General features: G+C 43.3%; 1 protein-coding gene across 1 annotated transcript; it reads right to left on the reverse strand.

Annotated features, from left to right (window-relative positions):
- Positions 1–1,364: 1,364 nt before the first annotated feature.
- On the reverse strand, positions 1,365–20,274 carry aldh1l2 (aldehyde dehydrogenase 1 family, member L2). Its single transcript, XM_068586500.1, has 23 exons — positions 20,063–20,274; positions 18,109–18,253; positions 16,756–16,990; positions 13,381–13,546; positions 13,111–13,212; positions 12,071–12,160; positions 10,966–11,100; positions 10,659–10,784; positions 10,438–10,529; positions 9,285–9,432; positions 9,027–9,146; positions 8,771–8,898; positions 7,939–8,089; positions 7,756–7,826; positions 7,560–7,665; positions 7,349–7,436; positions 6,849–6,942; positions 6,657–6,756; positions 6,039–6,137; positions 5,505–5,670; positions 4,711–4,816; positions 4,422–4,621; positions 1,365–3,695 (listed from the first exon to the last, which is right to left on the reverse strand). Exons 1-23 carry the CDS (start codon positions 20,108–20,110, stop codon positions 3,640–3,642), a joined length of 2,772 nt encoding a protein of 923 aa, XP_068442601.1. The 5' UTR covers positions 20,111–20,274; the 3' UTR covers positions 1,365–3,639.
- Positions 20,275–20,880: the final 606 nt, after the last annotated feature.

Raw genomic sequence — 20,880 nt, forward strand, 5'->3', positions numbered from 1 at the left:
CAGAGACGATTGAAAATAGGACTTTGTGAGAACCAAGAACTTTGTTACTTTCATGAGGAGGATGTTGAATGATCGAGAAAATTATGAAAGTAAAAAAGTATAACCAAATAAATGTATAACCATTTTTTATATTCTTGTATAACCCTTAGTTATTCTAGCATAATAGTTTAGATGTTTAAGCATAATCATTTAGATTTTTAAGTATAATCTTTTTTTTTATGATCAATGAATGAAATTATATACTGTTTGGTCTTTAATTCAAGTGTGGATTGTGATTCGACCATATAAAATGCATAGAACGTTATAAGTTGCTGTGAAATATACTCTTTTTAAGGTGATAAGTATTATATGTTTTTCCTTTGTCTAAGTGATGTGTATTTGTCATAAGACCAAATAAGGTGGTAAGCCCTCCTCTTGGGACGTCCTGAGGACAGCATGATTTATGTTCTTTGGTGTTTAAAAGAGGGGAGAAAATGCATGTTTGGTGTTGGTTTTCAACCAACTCTGAACTTAGATTTATTTCACTTTTACTTTTCACACTGAGCACTGTTTCATTGAGTTGAAATTATTGTAAGTGATTGGAGCGCAAAATAAAAAATCTCAGCCTCACGATTGAGTGAGTGACTGACACCAAATAAAGTTCTGGTTCTTCAGAACAATGTAACCCTCTTTCCCTGTCGACCAACCGTGAGATACAGAAGTGACGACTGAATCTACCGAAGAGACTTAAGGTAAGTCTCTTTCGGTGAAAACTGTGCAGTGTTAGTATCATGATGAGGTGTAGACGATGCACGCACTCGCTATATGGGTTGGGACAAGTTACAGCCCACTCTGGGGACCTGGCAGCACACAGCTGTAAAACACCCTCAACAAAACTTAACTTAACTCGAAATTTCAAAAATCCTATAAAGATTTAGCCCGGGGCGAGATAAAAGACCAAAAACATCATACTCATGTCGGATGAGGATTGTTATTTCCTCCGGAATCACTGAGATAATAGTTGACGGAGTGCCACCGTTTTAGGTAAAGAGGTCTTGCCTTCCTCCTCTCCCCCCTCCTCCTCTCCTCTTCCCCCGGCAAGATCTCCGATCACACTACAAAACACATTGAAGGCCTTATTTGAGAATATACAATGAACTGCTTTTCAATACCTTGAATAACCCACGGGTACAATGCTATTGAATGAGAAGTTCAATACATAAGCAATAAAACATCATTTTACTCTGGCCAATACGAGGAGGTGTTTGATATTTTGTGTACTTCCAACATACGTTCCAGAAACACACTCTAAATAATGATGGAAGCAGCACAGTCGGGACAGCACAATGTTTGCATGTTTTGTGAGTCACAGCAGCATTACACAGTCAAATTCAAATCAAACTTTATTGACCGTTGTATGACATAACTGGCTGAAGACATGTTGTTTATTAAGGAGACAGATCGCACCTCTTTCACAAAGGTTGAAGAAAAGAAAGAAAAAGCACTTGCTTCTTAGCCCTTGCTGCCTCTACTGATGATGTGGGACAGAAAGAAAACTCATTTCACGACTGTCACCGTAGCGATGCCCACACACAGCTTTGTTGAATACTCAATTCTGATTGGTCAAATTTAGAGCTTTCTGTGGTCTAGTATTTTTGAATAGCAGACACATCTGTGGATGCAGTTCTGACCCAAGTGCACAGCGAGAGGACTGTTTTTTTTGGAAGCAATATTAAAGCAATAAAAGAGTTAAATTATTGATTTCTTTAATAAGCAGCCGTGTCATACGCCCGCTGTACATGATCCCTTGTATTAAAAAAACTTCTAGCTGGTGTGTCTAACGAATATAATAGTGTTTTAAAAGTCTTCCTCCGTCTGACAAAAATATATCAAATCCTTTGCCTTCCATTTTAAAAAAATATTTACAAAAAAAAGGTCAAATTTACCAAAGGGAGGAGACTGAATGTCTAAAGTGATGTGGGAGCAGACATGATTTAAACATCTCAAGTGTGCAGGAGGGGTGAAAAAAAAATAGCTTGACGTTGTGACAATGAAATACTGAAGAAAAATATTTCTGACCCAAAGTTCAGATTTCAAAATAAAGGACAACCATCCACAACACATCTGAAACAGGCCTGAGAGCATCAAGTTCCAAGTCCCAGAATTTGTATACATAGGATGAATCTACCTACTGTAGCTGTCCTCATTAAGACTTTAATAATCAATACAGAACAAAACATGTCAACAATCCCTTCTTTCACTGCCACCAGTTAGTTATTAATGAGTGTGGATGTTCATTCTTTGCCTTAAAAATAATTGTCTAATGAAACAGTAGACAGTAACAACCCCTGAAAAGCTTGTCGTTGCAGCTATCCAGAGGGGGATCTATTAGCAGAAACAGAATAGAATATTCATAACTATGTTTTCATGAGTGTTTAATCACCTGAAACTAATAATTGTGGCTTTGTTATCTTAGAATGAGCTCTTTTTATCTACATGTCTCTGTGTCTCTACAGAAGCCCAGAATGGATAAACCGACCGGCTCGAGAGAGACGGTCACATTTGTATTTTACCTGAAGGCCACCGTAGTTCTGACACACTCAGAAAGGAAGGGGCGAGTAACCACTGAAGTCCACTAAATCCTACACAACACCGTTAAGACGTCCTTTGACTCGAGGCTGACTGACTGGCTCCTTCCCAAGCTTTTCATTGCATTGAACAAAGATCTGTTGATGAGAACTATCAACACAGTCTCAATGTGAAATAGTCACAAAATGCAATCTAATGATTTTATGTAAAGGGATACGAATTGTTCTTATTTTTACGTCACTTAAAATAACTTTTTTCTTTCCGGACAGCATTTTGTTTAAAAACAAAAGTTAGGTTTAAGCAACCAAACCACTTAATTAGGTTTTGAAAAAGCATCATGCGTGGGCTTTAAATGACCTTGAGTTAGATTCAGACGACAAAATCACAACCAGTCTCCCAGTTGAAAACCTCCAAGTAAAAAAAAAACCTAGTAAATTGACCTTAAGTTAAGACTATTTCAACAAATTAACAAGTGGATTAACGATTCAAATGAAACTCTGACTTTTTGACCCGAATCCTGTTTCCCCATCCTGTCAATGATGAAAACTCAACTCATGGGCAGCTGAACAAATATTCAACATTCACATTTATATGATGGGTTGTATCCATAAACTGAGAATCTGGTGTATTTTCTGGTATGAACAGAACAAATGCTGTTTAAAAGGAAACAAAGAGAGATATGAAAGGAATGACGAAGGCAGTGAATGAGAAAAGCCTGATTTCAGATGATTTTCTAACTTTCAATAAAACGGATCAGCATTATTGAAGATGATTGGTTTCAGGTTGAAAAGGGTGTTTTAACGTAAAACACACTCTCATTGAGCCCGAAACCGTGACAATGGTCAGAACCATGATGTGATTATTATTAATATTATTATTTTTTACACAGACAGGCACATTGTCCAAACTGTGGCTCTCATTCATACCACACACACACACACACACACACACACACACACACACACACACACACACACACACAGCTGAATGAAGCTGGATGTCTGACTGGAGCAGACAGAGAGTCCCTCCCTGTTCAGATGTGGGTCAGAGTTCGTCGGGAGAGTCTGTGCCTCAGTACTCCACAGTCACTGCTTTGGTCTTGAGGTATTCCATGAGAGCATCCTCTCCTGTGGACCACAGTGAAATCAATGATCACTGAATTGAGTAGAGAACACTTTAACCACACAGGGATTTTTCTTTGTCAGATTTTCATTGATTGATTTTTAAGAGGCCCCAAAGAGGTTGAAGTATCCTGTATGTCAAAAATCCAGAAATAATGAGCCTTTTTATCTCCTCGGGGGACAACCACTGGTCTGAGCTGTGATTAAATCCAATCCCTCTCTTTGATCAAGTTTACACCAAATCGATGACGTGTACGTTGAAAAATATAAAAGGCCAACGCTGCCAATGTGATGAAGAGAAAGGTCCAGTTGATCACAGCGAGACACCTCGCTGGAAACGGGTTGCCCACAAACCTGTTTTCCTGTGGTGTGGCGTGCGCTCCTTTCTTGCGCCGCATTTTTCGGGCAGTTTTAGACACGTAAAAGTTAAAATATTCTAAGTCATTATGTTGAAGTTACCAAGTGAATATAATAATACTATGTAATAATTACTTCCTTAATTAATTAATAATTGTCTCCATAGGTCCAGTTGAAATGAAAACTAGTGACCTGGTCTGATCCCCTGATCTGATCTGATCCCCTCCCTCCCCCTCTCCCTCTTTATCTCAGTCAATATAGCAACGACACAAATGTTTAACTGAAGTGAAAAAAAATAAACAAAAGAAAATAAAGTGACTCTAATCTTCCGCCAAAAGACCAATGCCATGCCATGACATTCATGTCTTTACTCACCGAGGTCTTTGCCAAAACCGGACTGTTTGAAGCCCCCAAAAGGTGAAGCCACGTCGGTCTTATTGTAGGTGTTGACAAATACCGTCCCGGCGTCGAGCCGCTCGCTCACGTACATGGCCTTGTTGATGTCGCGGGTGAACACGCCCGAGGCCAGGCCGTACTCTGTGTCGTTGGCTCTCTGGAGCACGCCGTCCACATCACTGTGGTTCACAGGAGGTACAGAGAAAACAGGTTAGCGACTCGAATAGCAAGCCAGCAACTCCAGCAAGAAGCCTTTTTGATGACTCACCCATCTTTGAATTTGGAAACCACCATGACGGGGCCGAAGGACTCCTCTTTGGCAATGAACATGTGGTCCTCTACGTTAGTGAACACTGTGGGCTCCATGAAGAAACCTAAACGGAAATGACCAGGATTAGCTAATTAGCTAACATTAACAATAATGCTAACGCTTCTCCAGAGAGCACCAAAAACAAGACGAAGTAGCTGAAAGAAGAAACAAAAAAAACGTATCATTTATAACTTTGATAAAAGCCCTTTTCAAAATGACATCAGCTAACTTCCTTCTTTCGGCTGAGCACCGATATTTCCCTCAAGTTGTATTGTAACGTCCACGGCAGGAAGACGCAGACGTTGGTCTCATTCACTTGTTGGTTTAGACCAAGGTTCATACACAACTGATATGGTAATAGTGCTCTTCGCTAACGCTAGCTCACTAAGCGTTTCCCACACACTACCCTTGAAAGCATAAATAACATATATCCAAATTTAGCATATCTAACCATGGCAATTTTGTGCTAGCTTGTTTTACTGATGCTAAAACCAAACAATAGGAAAGCAACATTTAAACAAAACTGAGGTAATAATTACTATAATGCATATATTCTGTAATGAATCCAGTTATTAGTTGCACCCTGTTATTAATCTGCACTTACACTAAAGAATCTTTTAAAAGGCAGGTTGGATGAAAGAACAGGGAACAGGCTTGTGCAGGTACGTCAAATAAAAGCATCTGTGATCGCTGTAAAATGTCCCATTGGCTCTGAAGCTGTTGCACTCAGCGAGGCTCGGTGTGTATTCTACCTGGTCTGTCCACCTGCTTCCCTCCGTACACCAGCGTCGCTCCCTCCTTCAGTCCGACCTCGCAGTACTCCAGCAGCTTGTCCATGTGGGCCTTGTGGTTCTGTGGGCCGTGGTCTGTGGAGCGATCCAGTGGGTCTCCAATCTTCATCTTCTTCAGCTCTGCCACCTGAGAGGTTGGAAAGGGTGGAGCGATTCATGATGCCGTTCCTCAATTCTTTAATATAAATTTGCAGTATGGGAAGTGCAGGAGTCTGTCCCCTAACTATATGGAAATACCCCTTTAATGTAGTTAGAGGGCTGTAGGGATCACGCATTTTTACCATCGCACTGGTTCCCTCAGCAAAAAGCTTTTTGAAAAGAACTCTTAATTCTCGAGAGGGATATTTACGGACATATTTTATGTCGTAGAACAAAACATACAAATCTCTTCAGTTTGCGTTAATCAAATACCTTATTTCATTCATCCAACCAAAAACCTATTTAATATGAAACTGACTTCGACATGAGGGAACCGGAAGTGCAAAACATGCGTACCACTCGGCTGATGAAGTCATCGTGAACGGACTCCTCCACGAACAGACGTCCGGCAGCGATGCAGTTCTCCCCCTTGTTGAAATACACCGAGCTCATGCCCTGTGGAGCAGCGAGCAGACACACACACACACACACACACACACACACACGCACACACGCACACACACACACACACACACACACGGCGATGAGAAGATGAGGCACTTCAACTAGAGCCTTCTTTAACTATTAAAATACAATGAATGAATGAATTAGTCTTTCTTTTATAACAATCACACAAGCATTGACCGACTTAGTGTACGGCTTTGATTTGTGAATATTTGTATTATTGATTTATGTGTTATTGTATTCCTTATCGTTCTCTCTTAGATAAATAAAATAGTCTCTGAAGAAATAGCAAAAAATGAACTTTGTTGTTTTGTTCGAACAACAATCCTGAAGCCAAACATATCCAATTTAAATCGTACAAAACAACAAATCCTCACATTTAGAATCTCTGGAACCAAAAGTTTGTATAAAATAAAACCTTTTTGGGGGGAACTAACACCGTGGGTTTTTACCACGTTAGCCTGATAAGAACGATCTCTCTCTCTCTTTCTCTCGCTGTATTTTTCTCACCATGCGAACAGCCTTGTCCATGTCACAGTCAGCGAAGATGATGAGGGGCGACTTCCCCCCCAGCTCCAGAGAAACCTTCTTCAGGTTGCTGAGCGCACAGCTGCAACGGGAAGTCACAAGACAAGGAGAGAAGGGGCATGAAGTTTCACCACACGGTTTAGTCGACAGAGCGCCGAGTGTGTCCGCTGATACCTCTTCATGATCTGTTTGCCGATGGGCGTGGAGCCAGTGAAGCCCAGCTTGCGGACGTCCGGGTGGTCGGACAGACGCTGCCCCACCATACCACCTGGAGGACGGAGCGGTTACTGGATTACTCCTTTTGTCAACGAGTCCGTCCCTCCATACTTCCTCACTTCCCTCCCATGTCTGTGGCCCTCAGCTCTCAACCCATGGGTTCCTTATGAAGATGTAAATCTTCAAAAAAGGGGGCCTGCAAATGTATCGTTTCATACATTTGTGCTCAATTATTTTCCAAAACTGGTCCCTGAATTTTTTTAATCAAATGTTACTCGAACAGGAGTAAACCATGCATTTGTTAGTGACTAGTTTTAGCAGCCCCCAAATATGATTTGCGCTGTTGACTCATGATTTCTAACTCACCTAATGACCTCAAGGTCAAACCCACAGGTGGTTAGAACAGAAAACAGACTACGCGGATCCTGTTTGTGTGTGTGTTTGTTTGTGTGTGTTACCTGAGCCCGGCAAAATGTTTATGACTCCCTTTGGAATGCCGGCTTTTACCGAGAGCTCTGCAAACTTCAGCGCCGTCAACGGAGTGACCTGTAAATATTGGGGACAATGTATGAGACACTCACCGGGTCCCTCCGACCTTCATCCCATTCATCATTCACGCAGATTCATCTCAAAAGCCACGAATATTTTAGGACTAATACGAGAGTTCACCTGCGCAGGTTTGAGAACGAGCGTGTTCCCCGCTGCGAGGCAGGCGGCGCTCTTCCACGCCAGCATCATGAGCGGATAGTTCCACGGGATGATGATGGCACACACCCTGAGGCGGGGTAAAGGACACACCCAGTTAAAAAAAAACAGTCAGTGACAACGTGGCAGGAAGCGTTGGCTAAAACCCCAGAGCTTTTACCCCAGAGGCTCTCTCCTGGTGAAGGTCAGGTTGCGGTTGGGCCGGGCCTGGTTGATGGGGATCGTCTTGCCCTGCAACAGAGAAACCGAGATATATAGATATATAGATAGGCTTCTGGGGTCACGATCCGTTAAAACTGCAGCATGTGTGTGTGTGTGTGTGCGCTCAAATGTTAAACCCTACATGGATCTTGTCGCACCAGCCGGCGAAGTATCGGAAGGTCTGGATGGACATGCCCACGTGGGTCTTGAGCGCCAGCGTGTACACAGCTCCAGAGTCTATGGACTCGATGGTGGCCAACTCCTCCTGGTGTTCCTCCATCAGGTCTGCCAGCCTGGGGAGGAATGCATTTTTATAGCACAATCGTTCTCTTGGCAGACTTAAAGTTAATATATATATATATATATATATATATATATATATATATATATATATATATATATATATATATATATAAGCAATATCACAAAACATGTATTTGTAAAACACTTTGACATTTTAAAAAGATGAAAAACGGTAGAACATGTTGTGTATCCCCATAGATGGTGATTCTAACTAAACCTCTCCGGACTCTATTTATTGCCGTCCCCGTGATATTGTTTAGTTCCATCAGGAAAATGACTGAGAGGTTTAACTCTCAGAGTAAGCAAAAGACTTCCAAACATTCTCGGTTTGCTCTTGACGAGGGCTCATGAAGTTTAATGTGGTGCGTCGCCTTCACCTTTCAAATGACTTTCAAAAAGACTTCCTGATTTGAAATTGAACAGATGTGAACTGCAAATAGGCTCTTTTATTTACACTTCCTGGACTCATCCAAGTCTTGGACTTCTGGGGGAAACACACGGCACCATCACACATTCAGTGGATCAGGGAGTTTTTATATGACAGACAGGTAAAAAATTCATAATAAATTTTCCTTTTTGTTTTTTCCACACAAAGCAGAAGACAGGACGTGTTATTTACAGAGCAGACCTGTGCGCAGTCCCACTGCAGGCCTCTAGGCTGAGCTACTCACTTGTAAAGCACACTCCCTCTGTCTCTGGGGTTCATCCGGCCCCAGGGGCCGCTGTCAAAGGCTTCTTTGGCAGCCGCCACCGCCCGGTCCACATCCCCCACCGAGGCGTAGGACACCTTGCAGATCACCTGAGGAAGGATGCAATGGTCACACACGGTCCAATACGACATCAAGACCTTCCATGTGTGTGTGTGTGTGTGTGTGTGTGTGTGTGTGTGTGTGTGTGTGTATGTGTGTTTGCATGACAGTGACTCACTGATCCGTCGGTGGGGTTGATGGTTTCGTAGACCTTGCCGTTTTCTGCGTCCTCAAACTTTCCATTGATGAAACACTGGTTCGGCATCTTCACGGTCATGTTGTTTACTTCTTTCGTTGCCTGGAAAAAAAATACAACGGCAGCAGTGCAACAATCAGAGATTGTTTGGAGGCTCAACAAATAAAAGGACCCCACTTTGGACTAGAAATCAGCACTGCTCGGTTTGGGCTCACCGAGACATGAAAGTGAGGGACTCACATAGTCGATGACCAGCTCCTCCTCCTGGTCCTCCCCTCTCAGCTTGCGGACAAACATCTGGATGAAGTCCTGGAAGGTGGTGGCCATGTACACGTCCTCGCTCTGCAGCTGGACACCGGCGCACTTCTGCTTCACCTCCTCCACCAGCCTGCACACAACAGGCGACAGCGCTCGCTCAGAGGCAGGAGTCTCTCTTTCTTTAGGGTCGTAAAGGGTTTAGAATAACTCATGGGGCTCGAGCTGCAATGTGGTGGAATGATTTGTAACTCCTATTCACAAGCTTTGGATGAGATGTTTGAAATAAAGAGATGAACAACCACCTGAGTATTTATTCCTGCGCAGGAAGGAACAAGTCTGCAGGACGACGAACGTCCAGCAAAGAAGTACAAATGCACATTGGAAGTGCAGTATTTTTTCCATTACAGTAATTTTGACTCTGATTCTGACTTTATTATTTGCATTTAAAACTTTACACTTTTTTTTTCTATTCCTTTTTTTTTTTTTTTTAATCTCTGGAGGGTTTCATGTGTTCAGCAGTGTGCACCTGTCCGTCTGTCCACAGCTGCTCTCACATCCTACTCGACCCATCATGCTAATGTTTCACATGCTCGTTTATGAATAAATGCTGATCAACTGCTTACGCGACAACGAGCTTTATCCGTCAATCTGCAGGGCTAAAAACAAACCCTACCTGAGGGCCACATTCTGGCCTTTGGTGTGGTTTAAAAACTGAAATATTTGGACTCATTCTGAACTGGGATCATTGCAAATCTGATTTGGTTATGATTGGCTGAAGTTAGGCACGATACAAAATTAATAAATCCCTGTTTTTTTTATCCAAGTGTTGTCGTAAGACAAATTCTGTCCACAAGAGGTGCCTTCCAGCGCACAATAGATGTATCTTATGTTTAGATGCTTGGAGAAGACTTTTTTTTAAATCCGTTTTCACAGGTGACATTTTTATTTTTTTTAAAGAACAAAATCTTTTCTTCCCCATATTCTGAAGTCAGGAGATTATTCAGATCAGAATTAGTTCATGTCACACTGGCCTCTTTTGGGATTTACTTGATTAAAAGACGACGAACTTGAAGCCGGATTTCTAACTCCGTTCTGAACCAACGAGTGAACTCGCTGCACCGGCCTCCTCCCTCACCTGACCACATCCATGGAGGCGGCTCCGCACTTGAAGAAGTCTGTTGTGTCTTCAATGGCTGGGACATTGCTGAGGATGCTCTTCCAGATGTTCTGTGATGAATGAAAGCATCGTTAGTCAGACCATTAGGTCATCTTAAAACCAAGACACATTCAAGAGAAGCGGAAGCTCCCGCTCGGCCCACAATCAGCTAAAACACAGTCTGCCCGCCTGGAACTTGCCCTGATCTCCTCCGCCATCTTCTTTTCATCATCGGTCAGCTCCACGCTGGAGCTTTCTCCAGAGGAGAAGTATTTAGAGGCAGGGATCATCTTCCCGTCTTCGAACTGCAGGTTCTTCACCAGGAGCTGGGGACCAAACACAGAATGGATAATAGATCTAACACACACACACACACACACCTCCAGCTGCGTTTAACTGTGTCTGGAGTGCATCCGATCCACAGCCAATGGAGGCGGGAGACGTAAGCTGCCTTCGTATGCTCGGAATGTTTGTTTTGTACTGCGACAAGGTGACGAACACACTCACGGCTTTGCCATCACTTCCATACAGCACAAGGCCGTTCTTGGTTACCAAGCCGGGCTGGGACGCCCCCTCAATCTCCAGGAGCTGACCGGCGGGTGCAGACCCCCCCAGCATGGACGAGCCGTACAGGGTCACAGACTGAGGGAGAACAAACAGGGAGGATGTTGATCAGATGTTTGATGAACTCACATTTAGTCCTACGAGTTCAGGAAGCGAAGACGAGTAAAACTTCATTATTGTAACGTCCTTTTCATTGTATGTGGGACTGTGAGATTCTTCAAGGGTTTTCACCAGCCAACCTATTGAAGGAATACTTTGACACTTTGAGAGCTGTCGCTTTTTTACCAAGAGTTCAGAGGAAATTGATTCACTAAATACGAAACTTGCGGCAGTTAGCTTAGCACGATGAACGGAGAGACAGCTAACCTAGCTCCATTATGAAGGCCATCCGCCTACCAGCCCCTCTAAAGGTCTCCGATGGCCACATTGTGTCACATTTGTTTAGTCTAATAAAAAAATAAAAATAAAGTGTAACAGTTGTTAATTGGTTTTTACTTGACAAACCTTTCTCATCTGAGAAGATGCGAGTCTCCTGGACGATATGGGCACAGAACAAGGCCCAAAGACTGATGTCTGGGCCAATGAGGACCTAATATCAAATGTATGTTTTGAGTAAAACCATTGGTTCTGTACTGCCCAAACGCTTATAGGCAACTTGGTCTTGTAATTGCGACTGCTTTGTGTGACATCCCTTTTTTTTCTTATTTCTTTCATTATTCTTTGAGTTATTTTATTCTTGCTCAGCTCCGTTATGCCAGAAAAACATTATGTAAACAAGATGTAAATAGATGTCAAATGTCAATGCTATGAAAAGTAAAGATGTCTGAAAGCCTGGTTTGTTGAAACCATTCTTTGAATGCACACCATGTCAGCCCACATTGAAACAGCCCCAGGACTCGACAAATATGTTTATGTTACGAAATATCCACCTTGTGTGTGTGTGTGTGTGTGTGTGTGTGTGTGTGTGTGTGTGTGTGTGTGTGTGTGTGTGTGTGTGTGTGTGTGTGGTGTGTGTGTCTTTGCTTGTTTGCGTTCCAGGGAAACGCACCTGACCATCAACGACGGTCCAGGCACCGGGGACTTTGTCATGGCCGCGGATCCAGTTGTGGATCGCCTCGGCCGGTTGGGCCAGGTTGACCTGCAGGGACAGAGAGAGACATGCTGACGGGTCAGATTCTTTTCCAGACCGGGTCACTCACACTTCTGAGAATGAGAGGGAAGCCCAGCAGCTGGTCGCCACTCGCTGGGCGACACGTGGTTCACCCATGCTGGGGGAAAGAAAAAAAAAAAAAGTCAGAAACTAAGAATAGCACATCTAGATTCACTGCCAACAGACGTGGCTCCAGGAGGCAAATCAGAAAGCAGCTAGGATCAGCCACACCTCAACCTTTCACTTTTGTAAGAGCAACATCAGCCAGCTACTCAAACTTAACACTTCTGCTTGTTTGGGGCCCGTCAAATGGAAACTTAAAAAAAGAAAAACATGTTCAATGTTGTGCTCTCCAACTGCATTTCTTTTTCATTACATGCATCATTCTGTGAAAGTATTTAAACAAAGATAAATGTGTGAAATGAAAAAACTAAACAATGAAAGCCTTATTAAATAAAGTGTGACATGCAGTTAACCCACGACCCCTTACAGCACTTAAGGGGCTTGAGGGAGAACGCTACACGTTCTCCCTTAAAACGAGAACCTCAACATTTTCCATCAAGAACTGTTGGTAAATAAAAGAGACCAAAATAATTTAAAAAAAAGATTTGATAAGACACTCGTTAGCGTCATGAAGCTCGGGGAGACACATCCAAAACAGAACCAGCTGTTAAAAACCATCTGCACATTACACGCACACGCTTCGGTGTTCGTTATTTGATATCCGGTTGGGAGGCTCCCTTTGCCCAGCAAAGGCCATGCTGCTGCTCCAGACTGAACGAATGAAAACGGCACATTAAAGAACTCAGATCAGACTCACGTAAATGGTAAATGGATCCGTACTTGTATAGCGCTTTTCTAGTCTTCCGACCACTCAAAGCGCTTTAACACTTATCTATCTGACGTGTGGGGCTGCTGTCTGAAGATAGGCCTCTCACCTTGGAGTTGGACTTCTTCTGAATGCCCTCGTAGGTCGCTCCTTCCTCTTTCTGGGGAATCCGAGCGGCCTTCCCGTCAGCAATGAGCTGCACCGACTCCACCTGCACCAGGAGACAGGGAGATCAGTCTGTGTCGTTTCACTATGTTGACTGATTACTCAAGTTGAAAAAAAGGGTTCTATATAAATGGATACTTATAATATATCCTTGATTTCACTCATGTGATCAGAGGGAGTAGCGTATGTGAATGATTGAATTCCAGGTGATTACCATGGCCTTGATGCCCTCTGGGTAGAGGAAGCGGTTATAGAGGGCGTCCACGGTGTCGTTGGGCTCCACGGCACACTCCTTCTGCAGCAGGATCGGGCCAGTGTCCAGACCGTCGTCAGCCCAGAATACTGTGAATCCAGCTTTCTTATCGCCATGGATCAGGGTCCTGGTGACACACAGAACAATAACACAACCTTGGAGCGCTGCGGTAATGGTCTGAGATATAGGATGTGAAGTGGACCATAAACCTGACAAGATGGAGCAATCAGAAAGAAAAGATAAAAGCTAACTGCACCTGGAGGGAATCAGACACTGGGCAATTCAATAAAAGCATAGTTTTTTAAGGCTCATGGAAAGTGATTTTAGATTAGTTTAATTTATAGATAGTTGGAGGCCAAAATATGAAAGACATATCTCTGCTGTAATTAGTGAGACTCAAGTTACTTTTCCATCAGTTTTTTCCAAAGACTGCAAATGTGTTAGCGTCTCACCAAATGCATGTTGGGATAAGGTCCAGGCATGCCATGTCCGGGAAATGAATAAAGTTTAAAAACTGGGCGGATGACATATCTACAACACATTTCACTTTTCCCTATTTGACATTTGAAATGCAGACTCATTAGTTCTGCTCATCATCTGTGTGTGCATGTCTGTGTGTGTGTGTCTGTGCGAGGCTCATTACATACTGCTGAACCCATCAACCTGATGCTATTTGTGCTCCTTTAGGACTGAAGGACCTCTCATGATTACAGTCATTCACACTTTTTGCAAGACATATTTTATTGGCTGTTAATTCAATCAAACATTACAGCAGTGGTTGTAACTGACAGACGGGGCAGATATTGAATAATTAGTGTAGCTTAGCATAAAGACTAAGCAGGGCCTTTCTCTGTCCGAAAACAAACAAAACAAACACACCTACCTAGTACCATCATTAATTAACGAGTTCTCTCATTTGCCCAATTCTTACAAAAATGTAAATGACAAATTATGGTTTTACAGGGAGTTATGTGCATTTCTTTATTTATTGCATTTACTTTGGCCAGAGCTAAGCTCGCCGTTACCCACACCACCTCCTGGCTTTAGCTTCATTCACAACGGACAGACACTCTGGTAAAGAAAAAAGAAGTACATTTCACCATTTGTCAATGTATTCTTTATGACCTAAATTACTCAACCACTAAACAGTCATGTGTGGTGGACAGATGGAAAACTTGTGTTTAAACAAATTAAAAGATAGCGGAACCTATTTATTTACCCGCCGTGATAACAGGAAGAGAGAGCTAGAAAGGGTGGAGAACAGTCTGGCTCGCAGAGAGATAAGAAAACCAGCTAGCGAGGAGTTGAGGGTCAAACAGAACTGGTTTTAACAGACAGATAGCAGCAAACTGCTCCCCCTCCTCTCTGACCTGCAACACAGACGGCCTGTGACCTGTGAACTCCTAGCCTTTTAGCTGTTGTGAAGAAAAAAAGAACAAAAAAACATTGCAGACGACGCTAGCTCGTGAAGCATTTGCTAACCAGCGGCAACTGTTGCCACAAGTGACAGTTACCGCTTAAAAGTGAAGTTAGTGTAGAAAAAGACTCCTCCGGCCGACACCTTCACTCAGTGATACAAGTTACAATTAGACAACACAATATCTATCTGAAGTTAGCTCAAACTAGCCAACATTAGCCACCACAGGCAACAACAACAACAGATCCCCCCGAGTGTACTGAACTCAGCAAGGATTGCGTTCTATAAATTAAACATTTCATTTAAATTAGATAAATAAACCGTTACTTCTTCGTTCTGTTAGTCTCCCCTTTAACATTCTTAAAACTGAACCATTTAGACCAGGAGTGTCCAAACTACAGCCCATTTTTTTATTGGCCCGAAGCAGATTCTAAAAATATAATGGAGAGAAAGTCAAGCAACTGGCAGCTAGCCTGCTAGCTCCACAATCATATTTTTGCCACCTTTTAAAAGAGGACCAACCTCTCCGTGAGCTACGTGAGTGTGGTTGGCAGACTTTGCATTTCTAGTCGATCTTACTTATCATCTCAACACACTGAACAAAAGCCTGCAAGGCAAAGACCAGGTAGTACAACAACTTCATGCACACATGAAAGCATTCTGTGTGAAGCTCCGTCTCTTTGAGACACGACACGCACCTTCAATGTTGCGCTCTCCCCCATGCTGTCTGAAATCAAAAGTTGCTTTTCCAGAACTACTTCTGGTTTCTGTAGCTCAGTGGTCGTCCTGTTACCAAAAGGTAGCCGGTTCGATCTATAGTCCCCCCCATAGTTCACACATCGAAGTGTCTCCGAGCAAGACACCTAACCCCTGGTTGCTCCCCGGGCGCCTCACAGGGCAGCTCACTGCTCCTTTATCAAGGATGGGTTTAATACATGGCAATGATAAAGAACCACTCTTTGGGATGGTTATTTTGGGTGTTTTTTTCTTCCAAATGACTACAGTTCTGTTATTTGGTACATGATGGCAAATATAAAAAACAATACATTTTAAATTATTGGCTTCCTATTACTCGCCCTTCTGCATATGTTTAATGTTTTACCTGCTTAAGCATAGCACAAATCTGTTAAATCAATCAGTAGATCTTACGTTTGTCTGTGTTGAGGAGAGACACAAACATTCAAAGATAGGTTATCAGTCAGACTATAATTACCAGCCCATGGGGGGTGTTCACCTGCTGCAGGTGGGAGAGGCTGAGAAAGAGCTGCCCAATCAACAAAAAAAAGTCCCTGTGGCAAAAAAAGAAAAAGGGACAGCCAGACCAAATATGAAACCAGATAAACACACAGCGCCGCACAGACCCTGTGCTAATCACCGCCACACCTGATGTGGTTCAACCGTAGTCACTCCTACTTTTGCTAACGCGCTGCTCTCTGGGCTTAACTTGGGCGGATTTTCTGAGTCTTGTAAGCCCATGCTCGATGAACATAGTAATGTGCATGACACAAATCATAAAAATCTCATCTATTTATTCTGTTAATGAGCTGCAACTACCACTTGCCACATAATAGACAAAGCATCTTTAACTGACCGACTGCCAATGTTGTAAGTCTCTCATGCAGGCTGTCTTTTGTAATTTAATACTGTCGTTTCTTCTGGCCAGTTGCCGCCAACAGAATGTGACTGCTGTCCTAGCCCTTCATTTATGGCTGCTTAACTGATTATCTCCACACCTTGTTTTTGTCGGTTACTGTGAGGAATTTGGCCGTCACTGTTGTTATTCCTTTACTGCTGTGAATCCATGCGGGCAATGAGCCAAGAGCAAAGTCAGAGCAATGACATCCTTTTAACCTGAAAGAGGATGTGAACCAAGGTTTCTCCTGAGAAGAATGTGCCCCACTAGCCCCTCTCCTCCTCACCAGTTGATGGCTGAAGCTCCTCTGTGCAGGGGCAGGATGGAGGGGTGGTAGATGATGGAGCCGTGCTTGGGGTCGTCGATGACGTTCATGGGGATGAACTGAGAGCAGAAGGGCATGACGTTGAGCTCGGCGCCCACTGCCTTGTAGGCTTCCACAACCTCTGGGATGGGCTTCCCCTTGACCCGCCACCGGGGAAACTTGAACACCGGCGTCCCATCCTTCTCTGCCGCCACCGCTGAAAGAAAAGAAGTGCGTTTACTGATACCGTTCAGAAGACCGAAATTAAGTGGACCGGAGAATTAAGCCCAGCAGATTTACTGGTCTAGCTCCATTTCATCCTTCAGCTCATTTTAACGATATGTAATTGCTCAAACTTGCAATGCATTTGGAGGTAAGGACCTTTTCTGAACCGTCTTTTCCGTTTCACCTGCAATGCTTTTTGTTCGGTTTTAGACCATCTTCTTCTTTTGTCCTTAATGCAACCAACAAGAAAAGCCGATGACATCAAGCCTGACTTCAGATTATCACAACAAACTGTTGCATTTGAACCTTTTACAATATTGCAATGAGGTCCATTAAGCTATTGTGATATACTGCAATTTGTTTTATTTTCTAACTGCAAATTATCCCCAAAGGAACTTTATTAATATATTATTAAAATGTGTTCAATTAAAACCGTTTTTTAGTCCGATCTTTAGATTTAGATTTGGAAAGGTCAGCAATGGAAACCTTCTATAAACAGTTAAAGAATAAACTTCAGAGCGTATATGGAGAGCCAGGATTCAAGAGGCAGCCGGTAGCTTCCGGGGATGCCGCTTCCTGGAACGATTGCATCATATGCGGCCTGGACTGTAGACGTTTCTCGTCAGAGCTGCATCTCGGGGCCACGCGGGGCCTCTCTCCAGAGTTCGGGTTAACACACACACAGACAATGGAGCCACTACCCCACAGCTAACGCGGGGTAAAGGCACGTCTTTGTCCAGGAGCACTGCTGAGTCGACAGGCATCCACCTCAGCCACGGCACAGAGCCTGTGATGACCCATGGAAGACCCGGATGTTCGGGGGCCCAAGATTTTCCGTCTTGTGATTTTGAACCAAACCCAATACACACTTACTCTGTTGGGTTTTATTTATTTCTCATTGTCAAATTATAAGTGTTATTTTATCTTATGAACATTCCGAACACCAACTTTATCTGACAAATATTTATTCCCTTTCTACTCAATGAACCTGGTATTTTTAGGTTGTTTCCTGCAGATGGTTTGGGTTTTCAAATCCCACTAAAAAGCACTATTTTCTCCAATGTATTTAGTGCAACTAGATGTGAAATGACACCAAGCGAGGTGACTCACCCAGGGGGTCGGCCTTGCCATCCTTGTCAGGGACCGTGAACACGCCCACCACCTTGTGACCCTGCTTCCTCAGGTTGCTGTACACCTCCTGTCCGAATTGGCTCTGGCCTATTATAGCGAGCTTAAGCTTATTCTGGTAGTAATTCTGAAAGAGAGCAAACACAGACACGTTAGTTTCAGCTTCAGCCTGGCTCAATCCACCGTACTGCACATACACGTCTGTGTACATAGAGCTTGGCCTCAGTAGAGGACTTTCAACACTCTTGCTGAGCTCCGGGGATGTCATGGAACGGGCAATGGAAAACCCAATGCAAAGGCGACCTTGACAGCAGGCAACTGCAGGAGAGTGCCCCTTGAGCACCAGAGAGGCCAAAGGGGCCCACAAGTCATCTATTGTATTTTTTTTAACTATTCTTTAAAATACAACAATGTAAAGTTGGGGAACTTATAATATTTTTCAAAGTTATCCATCCTTTTGCCTTTGGACTAAAGGTCTTCTGCAGTATATCTGCACTAATTATGTTTTGTTTTGCACGGGTTGCACGTTATTGTTGTTTTAAAAAGTTACGCAGTGAAAAAACTCAGTAAAACTCTTTATTGACAAATAGTTGAAGTTGTGTTTAGTTTTTCACAGGTTCCACTTTATTATTATCTATATTACTATCTTAAAGATATTCACTGCAAAACAGATAAACTTTATTTGCATTGTTCCAACAAAGTGACATTGTATTTGTTTTTGTCTCAGGGAGAAATCTGCAATTGTTTGTATTGTGTGAAAAATCACAGCTGGAGAAGTCACATAAAGTTTTTTTATTATTTCGAAACAAATTCTGTTACAATTGTGTTGAGGTGGCAGGGCATGAACATTGTTCTTCCTCCAAAGTGGGCGTAACGGAAAAAGTTTGAGAAGCACTGGTCTCGTGGAAGGGGCAGGACTTTGCCTCCTTATCTGGGTGAAGTTTTAAACAAACAGTAAACAATTACTACACGTATCTATCTATTTATTCGAAATGTTATGAAACACTGGATATGTATTATTGATCTCTTTTTTTAAATGAATCAACTGATGTTTAGTCTACCAAATACGTCTTCAGATGTCTTGCTGTATCTGACCAACTGTCCAAAAGTTATTAGGTTCTTAATATGTAACTACAAATATTGAAATTAGAGAAGAAAACAAACTGCCAATCCATACGTTTGACAAAATGACTTGACTAACGAACCAATTACCTAAATAGTGTTTTCCTCTCTACCCAATGATCAACTCATGAATTGGCCTGTAAACAGCAAGAAGTGAAAGACCGAGGGCAGCACAGTCCCAGGCCCGATAGCCGTGCACTCTCTGGCTACAGCCGGCTGAGGAAAGCTACTGGCCGGCAGAGACCCGCTCCGACCCGCAGGGGGAAGACTCAAGCGCGCCTGACTGCAGCGCTCATGTGCTCAGGACGGGACGGTTCGGGTTACTCTGCTCCTCTGATCGGTCCCGTCAGGTGTCGAGCCGCTCGAGGAAGCGGTTACGTTGCATTTTAGCACGGCGACCTATGATGCATCCGAGCAAGGCAGCACCCTGCCGGGGGGACGGTAGGAATGAATGGACAGGCTGTGCACGTCTCGCGGGCTCATCCCTGGCGTACAGTGCGGAGCTCACATGCTGATGCAACTCGTCCACGAGATTGTACAGTAGCTACCGGGAGAGAGGGGAGGAGATAGAGGCGGGCGAGCCGACAAGGAACGTGGCAGACTGTTACGCCGTCATTCGCTCCGTTTGCTGGAAAATATGGCAGCAGGGTGACCGGGTGACAACCTCGACGTGAACTGTGACTCACTGATCCGTAATGAGGGTCGAGCCCGGGTTCAGTCACCGTCATGTCACCGCCAAACGGGCATGCGTTTACTATGAAACGGTCGATTTTTTTCATTCATTCTTTGGTGCAGCAAAATAAACGTTACTCACGGACGAGGTGGAGAATTTCCTTAAGACTTGACTCGCCGTCCACAACATAATGTCGGTGTTTTATATATATGTATATATTTAAAACAAATTATTTAAAAAAATAATCCAAAACGCTGCAGGATTTGCCCGACCTGCTGCTGGATACACCCACCCACACACACACTTGCCTCTGTGTGTGAGTCAGAGGAGTGGCAGTGGTACGGCTCGCGACAGCCAGCTTATACTCGACAGCGGCAGCAGACACATCGAGTACGTGTGCTGTGCGTGCGCGGTCACGCGGTGCTTGCTCGCTAACCAGCGCTACGACCGCGCGTTCACGCGTGGGAATTTGTCAAAGACTCAAGGCCATGCGGAATGTGGTGGGGGTTTGATTGCGTTATGATATTATATTAATTGTGCCAACACGCAAAGAAATTGACTTATTGAGTATTGGTTGTGTATTTGTATTGTTGGCTAAATATTTTTTGTATTAGGCTTGACGTTTAAAAAGACGTGTTTAACTTGAAAAATGTCTAAAACTAAATTGATATAATTAATATATGAATGTATTGAGATGCTTAAGATGCTATTAAGATGCTTTCCAGGGTGCTGTTCCAAAGGAACAGCACCCTGGAAAGCATCTCAATACATGTTCTCCCCTGGAACAGCACCCTGGAACACTTCATTACATGTTTTCCACTTGAAAGGGAAGTTCATCACGTTTGCTTGAACATTGGCCCACAAGTAGAGGTCACTTTAAGATGTTTTTATCTACTTTAGGGTCATCAAAGATGACACATTTGCTTAGTTTTCTTCAAACAGACAAAACTTGGAATGCA

This window comes from Clinocottus analis, unplaced genomic scaffold (genome assembly GCF_023055335.1).
Source record: "Clinocottus analis isolate CAN_PGR_092001 unplaced genomic scaffold, fCliAna1.0.p SCAF_20, whole genome shotgun sequence".
Lineage (NCBI taxonomy): Eukaryota > Metazoa > Chordata > Actinopteri > Perciformes > Cottidae > Clinocottus > Clinocottus analis.